At 37.9% G+C, this 16,394-nt stretch overlaps 1 protein-coding gene across 2 annotated transcripts in view; it reads left to right on the forward strand.

The window, feature by feature from the left end:
• The window catches only part of LOC110031857 (LEC14B homolog), a gene marked incomplete at its 5' end in the record, with an annotated part of 32,566 nt that extends 16,958 nt beyond the window's left edge, over positions 1–15,608 (forward strand). The window contains 3 exon segments of one of the 2 annotated variants that reach the window (XM_020735279.1): positions 14,005–14,163; positions 14,304–14,364; positions 15,166–15,608. In XM_020735279.1, the coding sequence (XP_020590938.1) occupies positions 14,005–14,163; positions 14,304–14,364; positions 15,166–15,363 (418 nt within the window). 2 annotated transcript variants of the gene reach the window in all.
• Between the last annotated feature and the right edge of the window lie 786 nt (positions 15,609–16,394).

Below are 16,394 nucleotides of genomic sequence, written 5' to 3' on the forward strand. Positions count from 1 at the left end.
GGAGAGTTGTGTTAGGTAGTCTACAACCTGCGTAAAAATTGTCAAAAAAATCATTGCTTGAATCCTTTTGATCATTATGTAAGTGTTAGGGCGTCCTCTGAAAGCGACGCGTTGTATAGTCTAAATATAGTGAAAAGTGTGTAAGGGCCGGTGCACTGACGCCCTGGTGTAGTCTTAAATAAGCAAAGGTTCACACATTACAGACGGATGCAGGTAAAGAACTTCGTTTATGAAACTAATATTATGATAGGATCCTGGAATACGAACTTCGTTTATGAAACTAATATTATGATAGGATCTTGGAATACATGTACTCTAAATGGTAAATTAATGAAATTAATTGATATTATAATTCATAGAAAGATTAATATCTTATGTATTTAAGAAACTAAATGGGTTGGGGAAAAGGCTAAGGAGATTGATAACTTATGTTTTAAATTTTGGTATTCTGGAAAGAATCGTACTAGAAATGATGTAGGTATAATTATAAATAAGAGTTTGAAAGATAATGTTGTAAAAATTAATAGAATTAGAGATAGAATGATAGTCCTTAAGATTATCATTGATACTAAGATTTTTAATATTATAAGTGTTCATGCTCAAGTAAGTTCAGATATAGGGTCTAAAGATAAATTTTGGAATGATTTAGATGACTTAATACAAATGATACCTCTTGAAGAAAGATTTTTTATTATAAGAGATTTAAATGGACATATCGGTAGAGTGGTAGAAGATTTCAGAAATATTTATAGTGGCTGCGGTTTTAAAGTGACTAATGAAGAAGGTAGAGCTATTTTAGATTTTGCTTCGACGTATGATTTTGTGATTTTGTTATTTCTAATACTTTATTCAAGAAAAGAGAGGAGTATTTTATTACTTATAAGAATGGATCTAATAAAACACAAATTGATTATTTTCTTATGAGAAGAAGAAATCCTCGAGATTGTAAAGATTGTAAAGTCATTCCAAGTAACGATTTAAGTACTCAGCATCGTTTATTCATTCTAGATTTTAAGATGAAGAGTTGTAAAATAAAGAATACTATGACTCATCATCATAGAATTAGATGAGCGAACTTAAAAGACACAAAATTATTTTCATGAGTAAAATTTAAGATTTCAAAATTTAGGATGCTCATAAAGAAGCAAATGTTATGTGGGATAAAATAGCAAACACTATTAAATAATTAACAAAAGATGTACTTGAAGAATCAAAAGAAAAAGTTTCTATAAATAAAAATAGTTGGTGGTGGAATAATATTGTGCAAAAAAAAATGAAATATAAGAAGTTATGTTATAAAAATTAGTTTAAATGTAAAAGCTTAGAAAACTGGGAAAAATATCAAACAGTCCGCAGAGAGTCTAAAAGAACAATCAGTGCCGCTAAAAATTCTGTTTTTAATGATCTTTATAATAGATTAGATACTATGGAGGGTGAAAAATATATGTATAAACTAGCCAAACAAATAGAAAAGAAATGTAAAGATTTAACTCAAGCAAAGTGTATTAAAGTTGAAAATCAAAAAGTGCTTTTCTTAGAGAAAGATATTCAACATAGGTGGGTGAGTTATTTTCATAAACTTTTGAATGAAGTTTCTAAAAATACGATCGACCTTAGTGATCTTAATATCGTTAATAATAATAAAATGTTTCATTTTTACTGCTGCATTAGTTAAAAGGAAGTTGACGAGGCTTTAAAGAAAACCAAGGGTGGAAAATCTGTAGGACCTGATGATATCCCAATTGAAGTGTAGTGTGGAAATATTTAGGAGATTTGGGAGTTTTTTTGCTTACTAAACTCTTTAATATTATTTTAAAAACTAAAAAGATACCCGAGGAGTAGAGGAAGAGTATTTTGGTCCCTATTTTTATGAATAAAGGGGATGCACAAGAGTGTGCAAATTATAAAGGAATCAAGTTGATGTGTCATACTTTAAAATTATGGGAGAGGGTAATTGAACCTAGGTTAAGACGTATTACAAGATTTCTTATAATCAATTTGGATTTTTGCTGGGCAGGTCTACTATGTAAGCTATAAATTTATTGAGAGGTTTGATGGAAAAGTTCAGAGATAATAACGAGAATCTACATTTGATTTTTATTGATTTAGAAAAAGCTTACGATAAAGTTTCGAAAGATATACTTTGGAGAGTTCTTGAGAAGAAAGGTGTTGATATGACTTATATTCAAGTCATTAAAGATATGTATACTAGAGTTGTTACTTGTGTTCGAACTTAAGGAGGATTGACCAAATATTTTCCTATTTCTTTTGGATTACATTAGGGATCGGCTTTAATCCCATATCTTTTTGCTTTAGTTATGGATGGTCTTACTGGACATTTACAGGAGGATGTACCTTGGTGATGCTCTTTGTTGATGATATCTTTTTTGTGGATAAGACGAGAGAAAAAGCCCAGGAAAAACTTGAATTCAGGAAAAACTTGAATTATGGAGGGATACATTGGAGTCTAAAGGTCTTCATTTGACTAGAACTAAAACTAAATAAATGGAATGTAATTTTAGTAGTAGTAGCTCTAGTGACAAAAGTGTAATGTTGGGTGATCAAATTATTAAGTGAATGATTTAGATATTTAGATATCTTGGGTCTCTTGGGTCTGTTGTTCAAAACAATGGTGATATAGATGGGGATGTTAATAGTAGAATTCAAGTTGGTTGGTTGAAGTAGAGGAATGCTTCGAGTCTTTCATGTGATAGAAAAGTACCGCTTAGATTGAAAAGAAAATTTTAAAAGACGGTGGTGAGACCTGCAATGCTCTATGGCGCTGAAATGTTGGCCTTTAAAAGAGAAGCATAATACTAAGTTAAGTGTTGCCGAGATGAGAATGATTAGGTGGATGAGTGGCTTTACAATTAGAGATAAAATGCGAAATGAATATATCCGTGATAGGTTGGTGTAGCTTCTGTGACAAACAAAATTAGAGAAAGTCGTCTTAGATGGTTTGGTCACATTAAACATCAACCATCTGATGATCTGATTAGGAGAGATGTTTTAGATTCGACTTATGTTAAGAAAGACAGAGGTAGAGCTAGGAAGACTTGGGCTTTTTGTATAAAAAATGATCTTAATTTATTAGAACTAAATGAAAAAATGACACTAGATAGGACGCAATGAAGTAAAAGGATTCATGTAGCCTACTCCACGTAGTGGGATTTTGGCTTTGTTGTTGTTGTTTTATCTTCATGAAATTGCATATATATCGTTACTAAATTAAAGAATACAATATAGTGCATTAATACACCCAATCATTGACAAAGATGTGACCTATCATCTGCAAGTATAGAAGAAAGAACGTTATTTTCGTGTACATTCTTTAAGACAACTATTTCCTAGAGCAAGCTTAGCACAAAAATGAGTCGCATTATTGTAATCTCTGTGTGTAGATAAACAAATTTTGTCTGAAAAATATGAAGAAGGCAAACTCTGATGCAATTTGTGGCCGAACTTACCAATGTCTCGTTGTCATAGTGTTTCTAAAAAGCTTGCTAATATTGGCATTTCCCCCCTTCAATAATGTTCTCTTTTACTTCAAACATCTTAAGCTTGATAATCTTTTGAATGGACAGAGCAATGTTTACATGCTTTTAAGACAAAACTATTTCCTAAATCAAGCTTAACACAAAAGTGAGCCATCTTATTGCAATCTCTCTTTGTGTGGATGAGGAAAACCTATCTGAATAATGTGAGAAGCAAACTCTGATGCAATTTGTGGCCAACTTTACCAATGTCTCGTCTCCATAGTGTTTCTACAAAGCTTAATAATATTGACATTGCCCCCTTCAATAATGATGCCTTTTAATTCAAACATCCAAAGCTTGATAATCTTTTGAATGGAGAGAACATTATTTAACTCAACTGGGCTGGAATCCCAATGCTCAAAATTCTAAACCACCACCAAGTCATTTCCACATTCATATTGAATTAATAGAATATTAATGGCTATTACTAGCCGTTATTAATTTATGTTATATTTCTGAGTTATTAGATTTGGCTTTTTTATTATTGCTTTTTTCTTTTTTACTGTATTCTATTTTTATTTCTTTCCTTAGTGGTGGATTAATTGGTTTATATACCCTTTTTTGTATCAATAAGTATTATCCAGGTTCTATTAGCAGTCGGAGATCTCACCCGCCGACTGATTCTTCTCCAGCTGACTCTTCATGATTCTTTCTAGTTGTTTTCAAGGATGTTTCCCCGTAGGATTTTTTTTCCCCGGCTGCTGTTTTTTGGTTGTGTCCAACAACCAGGTCCTTCTCCAGCCGACCCTTAAGGGTTGTTTCCAGCTGTTGTTTTCGGGGTTGTTTTCATGCAGGATATTTTTTCCTAGCTGTTATTTTTCAGTGTTGTTTTTAGCAGCCAAGTCCATCCTCGATCACAGGTCTGCCGCTGTCTAGCCTAAAAGATCCTCCTATGTCTCGGCATCTTACCCTGGGCTGGTCACCTCACTTGTGATTACTGTCACAAACCCAACCACACTCTAGACGAGTGTTGAAATCTCCACGGGAAACCTGTATACAAACCTTCAACCAAATCCTTTGTTGTCAAGGGTTTCACTACGACATTTGAATCCACCACGATACTGCCAGCCTTTACTCGAAATATTATGGGATCCTTCGATTCTGTTAACAGTCAAATCAAGCACTTAAGCAGGCTGCTTGGACCCAGTCAGCTCTCTTCTGACCTCCCACATTGTTAAGGTATTAATCTTATGGCACTCACTTTTGTTACCTATTCTAGGCCATGGATTATTGATTCAGGTTTCATGAAACATATGATTGTATGCTCTCAAGCCTTCTCGACATATTATTTACACTCAAGGAAAGATATTGCTAAAATTGTTGACGGCTCCCACAGTTTCATTGCTGGTAAAGGGTTTGCGGTTTTAACAACAGGTCTTAACACTGGAATCTGTGTTACATGTATCTCTACTGAAGTGTAACATTTTGTTTGTCAGTAAGTTGACATATGACATTGATTGTGTTGTTCATTCTTCTTCTGTTGTTCTTTCAGGATCGTCATTCGGGGAAGATGAGTGGAACTATTAATCTGGTAGTCGGGCTTCAGTTCTTTCAATAGAAAAACTTGGAAACGAGGACACTCCAACTAATAGTTGCAGTTTTTTTTTCAGTCCACTGAATGTCTTATTATGTTGTTGCACTGTCGTTTGAGTCATCCTATTGTCTAAAACAATTGTATCCGTTGAAGTTTACTAATAAAAATCCTTTTAATTTCAAATGTGAGAGCTATCAGTTAGCTAAACATCGTGTTCATTATCCACCCCACACTTACACGCCTTTGCTCCTTTTTTCACTTATTCACAGTGATTTATGGGGGTCCTCTTGCACTCCTAGCTACACCAATAAATGGTGGTTTCTTACATTAATTGATGACCACACTTAGATGGCTTAGGTCTATATTTTAAAAGACAAATCTGAAGTTGCAATCACCTTAAAAAACTTCTACACTTTTATTTTGACCAAATTCATAACTCAAATTCAAGTCCTTCAGACCGAAAATGGTCGTGAATTTCTTAACTCTTGGTAAATAAGGACATTCTCCACCATAGCTCGTGTACGAACACTCAACAAAATGGGGTAGTCTAAAGGAAAAACGGACATCTCAACATTGCTCGCTTCATTATGTTTCAATTTAATGTCTCAAAACGTTTTTGGAATAAAGTCATACTTACCACCACTTATCATTTTGATGGAGTTCCCTAAAAAATTCACAACTTCCGAACCCCTTTAGCCGTCTTGAGGTCATTCTTTCCTACCAATCGAGTCTTCTCCACTTTAAATCCCAAAAATTTTGGGTGCACGATCTTTATCCCAAACACGGCCCCAACTCAGAGTATACTTGTTCCTATGTCCATACAATGTGTTTTCCTCGAATACTCTGCCACTCAAAAAGGCTATCAATGTCTTGATCCGATTACAAATAAAGTATGTGAGTTCTGATGTTTCATTTTTCTATTTTCCTAACTCTCCAGTGGGGGAGCTAGAGTACTTGGAAACTTTTATTTACCCTACTCCCGTGGATGTACCCTTTACTTCTCCTACCACCAAGGAGTCCTCTGTCTCTTTGATTCCACCATCTCCTACCACCGATGAGCTCTCTATACCTTTTGTTCCACCACATCCTCCTCCCACTCTCCATGTCTAAGCGCGACGAACTCGTTCCGATGCACCTACTGTGGAGCTCGTTATCTGCTTGCAATACCTTGAATCTCCTCCAGGTGCATCCTCAGCGTTACTCCAACTTCAAATGAGGAAGTGATTTCCTCTAGTAAGGTATGCAATCAGGCATGCTCTCTCTAACCCATGGAAAATTATGTTTCTTTCTGCAGTTTATCGCCTACAAAGTATATGTTGCTGCTCTGACTAATCATCCGCTCCCATCTATTATTGAGGTTGCACTAGCAGACCGAGCCTTGAAGGTTGTCGTAATGGAGGAGATGAATGCCCTTCGGCGGAACCATATTTGGGACTTCGTTGACCTTACTCAGGGTAAGAAAGTTGTGGGATGTCGATGGATTTTTAGCATCAATTTTAACTTAGATGGATCCTTGTTACGCCCAGCGCGCAGCCAATCCCTCCTGGACGGACTGATTGTAATCCCGACGACCCATAGACAAGTTGGCCTTTGTTGCGGGAAGAAGGGGAGAGAGCCAGGCGAGGCGCACAGGAAGGAAAGGATGGGGTGGGGTCCACTAGATCCATAATCACGTAGTCAATGAGGAGAAATTGAGGAGAGTTTGGAGGGAAGTTTAGAAGGAAAGTTTTCAAATGTTGTATGAGGATTCTATTAAAGGGAAACCTAAGATTTGTTTATTTTCATCATATTTTTTGTGATTGTAGTTTGCTTTCTTCTTGTGGTGTTCCTAGCAGCGTCTAGGGTGTGGGAGAGACGGCCTACCTCTCGAATAGTAATCAGCCATGTATTTTGCTTGTTTTCTTTTGATTTTTGTAAGAGCAGCCTTTAGTTGTGTTTTTTTCACCTATCTACTGCGATTTCGTCGTAGTTTGTTCGTTGATTTTGGTGTCGAGGCATATCAAATTCGTATCAGAGCATAGATCTTGATGAGATGACAGCAAACAAAGTTGATGTGCTAGAAGGCGAGGCAGGGCTAATCAAATTAGAACTGAAAGAGAGATACGCCAACATGGAGGACAGGTTTTCTTCCATTGAAAGTCTAATGGAGGATGAATTCGAAAGCATATGAGAAATGTGGGGGATAATGAAAAAGCTCATGAAGATGCAAGCCAAGTTCATGCTAATCGCTCCAATTGTCAATTCTAACTGAGTGTTGATCCGCAAATCTTTGGCTAGGTCAAAAGGGAAGGAGATCGAGCAAGAAGACAATGAATAAAACCTCATCTACCTACAAGATCGTCCCCCTAGGACTCCGAGAGGGGGGAGTGGAGACTTTTGATGGAGGGGATGAGCCAAAAAGTGGATAAGAGATGGTGAGAGGGGCACAGAAGAGCACGATGAAGGAGGGATTCGAGAGTGAGATATGCATATGACCAAATGAGGGAGTTCCACCTAGGCGCCCATGGTGGGAAATATCGGAGGAAGAGAAGGTTGGGGTGGAGATGCAAGGTTCATGAAACTGAAGATGTCAATCTTCGAATGGGAGGATGCATATGGATGGGTGTATCAGGTGAAGCGATATTTTGCAATCAACTGGTTGACTGAGGAAGAGAAGCTCATGACAACATGATTATGCTTGGAGGGGAATTCTTTAGCGTGGTTCCAGTCGATGGAGGCAAGGTATTTGATACACTCATGGTAGGAGTTTAAGGATTGCTTGTTAGAACGTTTCCGAGTCATTCGAGAAGGAGATCTATACGAGCAATTTTATGTTCGAACTTAGGAGGGGATAGTTATAGTGTATCGAGAGAAGTTCGAGCTATTATCAGGGAGGTTGAGGGGATTTTGCAGTAGGCTTGGAAGGAAACTTGAAAGGCCTGAAGCCCGACATTTCGAGCATCCATCCGCCCCTCGAGACTACGTGGATTGAGGGAAATGATGGAGCTCAACCAGATAATAGAGGATAAGAAACAGGTGAATAAGATCGACAAAGGCTACACACCAGGGGATCTACAGTGCACCATGACAGCCATGGCACCAAGGACCTAGACGGTGTCATTTCAGAAAGAGATGTCAAAGTAGAAGAGTACCTGACCCCGGTCCAAAGGTAATTTCAAGTGCCTCATAGATACAAAATTGTAGGACAAAAGAGTCAAAGGATTGTGTTGCTGCTATGACGAGAAATACGCCCCATGACATCATTGCAAGGAGCGCGCCCTTTAGCTTCTTTTAGTTCAAGAGGAGTATATAAAGAATGAGAAATCAGAAGAGGAAGCAGCGGAGGAGGAGCATCTGCATTTAGATGTGACGGATGTGTTCCTCAATTTGGTGGTAGGATTTACCCTGAATCATACCATGAAGGTGAGGGGATGGATCCGGGAATAAATCATACCATGAAGGTGAGGGGATGGATCCGGGAATAACCAATTGTGGTGTTGTTGGATAGCGGGGCCACACATAATTTTATCTCAAATCAGGTTGTGGAGAAGCTTGGGCTGAAGCTAGTGACTACAGGGAGCTTTGGTGTTATGATGGGGATAGGAAAGGTGGGGAAAAGTCGAGGAATTTACAAGGGATTGGTTCTGACACTGCATGATTTACAGGTGGTGGGCCACACAACTTTATCTCAAATTAGGTAATGGAGAAGCTAGGGCTGAGGCTAGTGACTACAGGGAGCTTTGGTGTCATGATGGGGATAAGGAAGGTGGAGAAAAGTCGAAGAATTTGCAAGGAATTGGTTCTTACACTGCAAGATCTACAGGTGGTGGAAAACTTTAGATTTGGGCAGCACATATGTGATTCTGGAGATGAAGTGACTGTGAATATTGGGAGAGATGAAGGTGGATTGGAAGTCCTTAACGATGGAGTTCCAAGTGGAGAGTAGGAGTTGCTAGCTTATGCAAAATCATGGTGTTGCTCAAAATCATGGTCAAGTTGATTTGGGGAGCAAGATTGGGTTACTTTGTGGAATTGTAGAGCATTTAGGAGGTTCAAGATTCAGAGTTGGCAGAGTTTTGGAGGGGGATTCGACAGATGCTACAGTAGTTTACTGATGTTTTTTCAACAGCCAAGCGGGTTGCCACTTCGGAGGGAGCACGAGCACACTATTACATTGACGGAGGGTATTCTCCCATTAAAGTCAGACCATACAGATACCCCTAGATTCAAAAGGATGAGATAGAGAAGTTGGGCCGGGACATGCTCGGGGCTGGGATTATCAGGCCTATTGTAAGCTATTTTTCCAGACTTGTCCTGTTGGTGAAGAAAAATGATGGTAGTTGGAGATTGTGTGTGGATTACGGGGCTTTTAACAAGGAAATTGTGTTGGACAAGTTTCCTATTCTTGTGATTGATGACTTGCTTGATGAGCTTTATGGAGCAGTCATTTTCTCAAAAATCGATTTTAAGTCAGGGTACCACCAAATCAGGATGAAGCCAGCGGATGTGCACAATACAACATTTAGGACACGTGAAGGACATTATGAGCTCTTAGTGATGTCATTTGGCCGCACCAACGCCCTTACGACATTTCAATCTCTTATGAATAGGGTTTTTCAACTTTATCTTTAGAAATTTATCCTCGATTTCTTCGATGATATCTTGATCTACAGTCGTACGGAGACAGATCGTGTGGGCACCTGAGGACAATCCTGGAGATTTTGAGGGAGCACCAAGTATATGCTAACTTGAAGAAATGTTATTTGCTCAGTTACAGGTGGAGTACCTAGGACATGTGGTGACCAAGATGGAGGTAGCAATGGATCAATCCAAGAAAAAGGCTATGGTTGATTAGCCCTTACCGAGGAATTTAGAGTTTAGAAGATTCACAGGCTACTACCTGAAGTTCGTGAGACGATATGGCACGATAACATGGCCATTGACGGAGTAATTGAAGAAAGACAACTTCAATTGGGGGGAGCAGCCACATAGTCATTTGAGTATCTAAAGAGGTCGATGACTAGCGTACCAGTATTAGCGTTTCTAGATTTCAGTAAATCATTTGTGGTGGAGACGGATGCGTCAAGATACAGATTAGGAGCAGTACTCATGCAGGATCAACCATTTGTGGTGGAGACGGATGCTTGAGGATACGAATTAGGAGTAGAACTCATGCAGGATCGACGGTCGATTGTCCACTTCAGTCAGGTTCTTACAGTCAGAGCGAGGCTAAAGTCAGTATATAGATTGGAACTGATGGTGATTGTCTTGGCCATTCAGAAGTATCGACCCTACCTGTTGGGACGATATTTCTTGGTCAGGATAAATTAGAGGAGTTAAAGTACCTTTTGGAATAGCAGACGGTGACTTAGGAGAATCAAAGATGTCTATCCAAGCTATTGAGGTTCGAGGTTCAATACTGGTCAGGATTAAATAACAAGGGAGTTGTCGCACTGTCGAGAAAGGTGGAGGAACCCCAATTGACGGCCCTATCGGTACCCTTTGTCCTAGATTGTGGGGCCTTGAGATAGGAGAGCGAATGGGATAAGGAGCTGGGGAAAATAAGGGTTGAATTGCTACAGGATTTGAATAATCATCCAGAATATGCATTGACGGGACAACAGTTGCTCCACCGGTGGTGATTCGTGCTACCCAAGTCGTCAGAGTATATTCTCAGGTTATTACAAAAGTTTTATGGCAGTGCGATCGGCGAAGATTCAAGGGTGTTGAAGACCTACACAGTCGCCTGACGGCAGAACTTTATTGGGTAGAGATGCGCAGAGATGTAGAGGACATGATGCCAAGATGTGATGTGTGCCGGTGGCACATATACTTGACCACGACACCAGAAGGTTGCTACAACTATTAGCATTATCGGAGTAGGTTTGGGAGGAAGTGACAATGAATTTTATCGAGAGATTGCTACTGTCAGAAGGATTCACAGTGATTATGATAGTCGTGGATTGCTTAAGTATGCACATTTCATTCCATTACGACATCCCTACATTGTCATCTCAGTCACGGCGGTGTTTATCGGGAAGTAGTCCATTTGCATGGGTTGTCGGAATCGATTGTATCAGATAGAGAGAATGTGTTCCTCAGCCTTTTTTAGAAAGAGCTATTTAAGTTGCAAGAGACAGTCCTTAAAAGGAGCACCACATATCATCTTCAGACCGATGGGCAGACAGGTGTTCAATAAGAGTGTAGAGACATACTTGAGTTCTTTTATATCTGATACTCCAAAGTTTTGGTCTAAATGGATTGCATAGGCTGAATATTAGTATGCTACTTCGTACCACACCGCAGCACAAACAACTACTTTCAAGATATTGTATGAGTGGGATCCACCTCACTTAATACATTATGGGCATAACACTACATCGTTATTAGCGTTGATTAGTACTTGGAGGAGAGGGATCGGATACTATCAAAGCTTAAGGGGCATCTTCTGAGGGCTCAACAAATCATGTAAAGGAAAGTTGATGGATACAAGAGAGAGGTGCAATTTGAACCAGGGAAGTTGAGGCCTTACTGATAGAAGATATTGACTACGAGGAGTGAAAAACTTTCACATAGATGCTTTGGGCCTTATGAGGTGATGACATGCATCGGGGCAGTAGCGTACCGTTTGAGGTTACCACCATCATCTGCACTACAATCGGTCTTCTATGTATCCTAGTTGAGATGATAGATTGGAGATCACACCCCTCATCTACACTACCGCCGACGCAGACAGAGGATTTAGAGGTGATTCTGGAGCCATTAAAGATCGAAGGAGTGTGTCGAGGAGTAAGCGGAGCGAATGAGGTATTGGCTGAGTGGAAAGGACTGACAAACAATGAAGCAATATGGGAGCATTATGAGGTGATCCACAAATAGTTTCTATCTTTCCACCTTGAGGACAATGTACTTTTTAAGAGGACAGTAATGTTACACCCAGTACGCAGCCAGTCCCTCCTAGACCAGCCAATTGCAATCCCGCCGGCCAACAGTCGGGTCGGCCTTTGTCACGGGAAGAAGGGGAGGGAACTGGGAGAGGCGTAGAGGAAGGAAATGAAGGGTGGGGTCCACTATGACCATAATCACATATTCAAGGATGAGAATTGAGGGGAGTTTGGAGGAAAGTTTTGAAATGTTGTTTGAGGATTCTATTAAGGGAGAACTAGGGTTTGTTTTATTTTTTCATGCATTTTTTTGTGGTTGTTGTTTGTTTTCTTCTTATGGTGTTCTTAGCGACTTCTAAGGTGTGGGAGAGACGATCTACCTTTTGAATAGTAGATCACCTTGTATCTTGCTTGCTTTCCTTTGATTTTTATAAAACCAGCCTTTAGTTATGTTTTGTTCCACCTATCTACTGCTATTTTGTCATGGTTTGTTCGCTGATTTCGGTGTCGAGGCGTATCAATTCTTTGAACGAAACAAGACACGATTGGTCGCCACAGGGTACTCACAGAACTACGGAGTTGACTGTGAGGAGACGTTTTCTCCAATTGCCAAATTAAACACCATGTTAGTTATATTATCCCTTGAGGTGAATCTGGATTGGCTCTTATTCCATCTTGATGTCAAGAATGTGTTTCTGAACGGCGATCTTACAGAGGAGGTATACATGTCCCTTCCTTCAAGCTTTGATCTCAGTGTCTCCCAGGAGCAAGTGTGTAGACAGCGAAAGTCCCTCTATGGACTAAAGCAATCACCACAAGTCTGGTTCGATAAGTTCACATAGGTGGTTGTGGGCCATGAATTTACTCAGCTCAATTGGATCACACTTTTCGGCATTCCTCTAGTGGCCAGATTGTTATTCTTATCATTTATGTTAATAATATTGTACTCACAGGTAATGATCTACCAACATTGGAGTTTGTGAAAGGCACTCTTGCTACTTCCTTTGAAATGAAGGACTTGAGATCTCTCCAGTACTTCTTAGGCATGAAAGTTGCTCGGTCATCTCGGGGCATTTGCCTATCTCAACGAAAATATGTGAGGGAGTATTAGAATATTAATGGCTATTACTAGTCATTATTAATTGTTATTCATTCTCGTAGCTTTGGCTTTCTTATTATTGTTTTATTTCTTTCCACTATATCATATTTTTATTTCTTTCCTTACTGGTGGATCCCGTAATGGGTTTATATTCTCTTTTTTGTATCAATAAGAATTATTCTGGTTCTATTCTAACACGAATAATAACATCCGTTCCCAATTTCTCGTCTTCAAACATCAAAAGGAGGCCAATGTGGCTAAATATGCAAGTATGGAACTAACTATAGCTAGTAGAAGCTGTCTTCAGTTATTTATTTTCTTTGCTTAGAAAATCTGAATATGAAGTGAAAAATAAAATTTTCTCTGGCTAGTAAATATTGTAAGTTTCTTCCAGGAAGGACGCGCTTCATCAAGCTGTAGTGTTATAATACATCTTGGGGCATTTGCCTATCTCAACGAAAATATGTGAGGGAGTATTATAATATTAATGGCTATTACTAATCACTATTAATTGTTATTAATTCTTGTAGCTTTGATTTTTTTATTATTGTTTTATTTTTTCTACTATATACTATTTTTATTTCTTTCCGTGGATCCTATAATGGGTTTATATTCCCTTTTTTTTGTATCAATAAGAATTATTCTGGTTCTATTCTAACACGAATAATAACACTTGTGCCCAATTTCTTGTCATCAAATGAAAGCCAATGTGGCTAAATATGCTAGTATGGAACTACAGATAGTAGAAGCTGTCTTCAGTTATTTATTTTCTTTGCTTAGAATATCTGAATATGAAGTGAAAGATAAAATTTTCTCTTGCTGGTGAATATTTTAAGTTTCTTCCGGGAAGGATGCGCTTCATCAAGCTGTGGTGTTATAATACATTGAAAGTCTTAGGTAGAAGCCTTTGATAAGTTTCTCACTTGCACTTTAATTTATTGTAAGTTTTGATCTAGTTATATTCCTATGCTGCAGCCCCAGGCCTGTGATATCCGATTGGGATTATAGATGGATGGATTTCCCTTCACATGCAAAACATCTGAGTCATCCATATGATCAGTCACTGGCTACATACCGAGGTCATTTAGTTTTACGCACTCTGATCCGCTGCTATTTTTCCCCATCACACAGGTACTTTCTGCAGTTCATATCGTCCAGAATTTTATTATCAGCCGTGTTTTTCATTAACTAAAACTTCCGTGCCCGTTATTTTATGAACTTCATCGATAATATAGAGAATTCACTATTTTTATCATCACATACTTGTGCAGCACTGGACAGAGATACATCTACACAGGATCTCATGATAATAGTGTCTATATATATGATGTGGTATGTACTTTTTTTTCCCAGTTCCTTTCTTCCACTTGTTTCTTTTTATTTCATCTGCCCCGCTTATGATGCTACAATAAATTCTCATGTGAAAAGCTAGTGCTCAACTTAGTTGCTGGAACTTGATTAAATGGAAATGCGGGGGCTAAAATTTTCAAATAGAATGGCTGCAGATCTGTATAATTAGGGGCACAAGTTGTCTGGATGTGATTTCATTTTCTTACACTTTTGAATACATCTTAAGCAACTTGTTTCTTTCAGAGTTAAGATAAGTAAAATGCCAAAATATTTCCTTCTGTTTAATGGGGCCTTTTTAGTCTGAGAGTATAAAATTGTCAAATTAGTCCCTGGATTCTTTAAATTAGGGCTTGGACTATTTCCACTCATATCTGAGGACTAAATTGTTACTTGTACAAAATTTGGGAATACAATGATATCGTGTGTGGGAAGTGGCCGACCTGTGTGCTCGATTAGGTAGGAATTTATTTCTTTTTTTCAGAATATATTTCAATATTTGTTTTTCCTTTATTGTATATTTTCTATTTTTCTTTTTTCTTATTTTGGTAGGATTTTTAATTTAAAGGGGTTCCAATTTTCTATTTTGTGAACTGATATGCCGGCCACTCTATTACATATAGGAGGGTGTATTTCATTATTTTGAGGATTAAAATTGTTCCCAGATTTCTTTATCCTGCAAAGAGCTGAAGACTATTTTGACGCTTTTCTCATTTGATATGGATCTTTGCTGTTTCCTCTTCTACTAGTTCTGTTCTGCTTAAATTTATCTTGCCAATTTTTCAGGTAACTGGAGATCAAGTTGCTAGACTTAATTGCCATCAAATGACAGTTAGAGACTGCAGTTGGCATCCTTACTATCCTATACTAGTCAGTTCGGCTTGGGATGGCCTCATTGCCAGATGGGAGTTCCCTGGTAGTGACAAGACCCCTGCGTTCAGCAAAAGCAGCTGGGCTGCTTTTGAAGACCACATATACTTGTAAAGTCATCTTTAATATAATTATTTACATTTATATACTTGTTCACGAACTTCCGAACTGTCTGTGTATAGTAAAAACAAACAATTTCATATAGTGGCATGTACATAGTTTTATTAACTAAAGTGAAATGTGTCAAAATTGCCCTCAGAGTCTTTTGTAGAAGGTAACTTATTGCTAAGAAGTTGACGGACTTGGAAAAGGAGAGTTGTATTGAATGGGAGCTTGCTATTTTAGTTAATTATTTTTTGCCTATCAAAATAGGATAACTTGATCTTAATGATCTGCATTTGATGGATGATGGGTCGATGATAATTAAATTTGTTGAATATCTTGGTTTTTAAAATAACTTGTTCAGTTGAAACTTGAGGTTCACAATTGAGTAAATTATAATTGAGAGGAGAGTTCTTTACCAAGCTTTATCTTGTCATCGCCTTTTAAAGGACATGCCATCTAAATTATAACAGTAGTATTATTCACATTGTTGAGCGATTGATTGATATTGATGTGGTGATTTTATGATTCAATATTAAGGTGATACATACTTCAAATAATAAATATTGATTTTAGTGGTATATTTCAATTATGTAGTAGTCACTCACCAGCCTCTATTTTTATGATGGGCAAACTTTGGAACTAAATCTATGTGAAGCTTTACCCATCACTATTTAGAAAAAATATGAATTTTTTTTTGTTGATGTGATTTTGTTAACAAATATATTTTTTTTGTATTGTATATGTATGGTTGAATTTTGCTTCCAATCAAAGTTAAAAACAAGAGACACCAATTAAAGTTTTGTATTGTTGAATATATTTACTTATGACAGGCAGATGGTAAAAAACATAAGATACGGATCAATTCTCTATACCGTTAGATTTGTCTCTCTATGAACCTCAGATTGTAATTCATGTGATTTCCTAAGGGATTGTTAGCCCTTGCTAAATTTTCCTCTCATTTTTAACTTTTATTTCTATTTTGCAATGCCCATGAGAGATGCATATATATATATATATATATATATGTATATATGTATGTA

This window comes from Phalaenopsis equestris, unplaced genomic scaffold (genome assembly GCF_001263595.1).
Source record: "Phalaenopsis equestris unplaced genomic scaffold, ASM126359v1 Scaffold000854, whole genome shotgun sequence".
Taxonomy (NCBI): domain Eukaryota; kingdom Viridiplantae; phylum Streptophyta; class Magnoliopsida; order Asparagales; family Orchidaceae; genus Phalaenopsis; species Phalaenopsis equestris.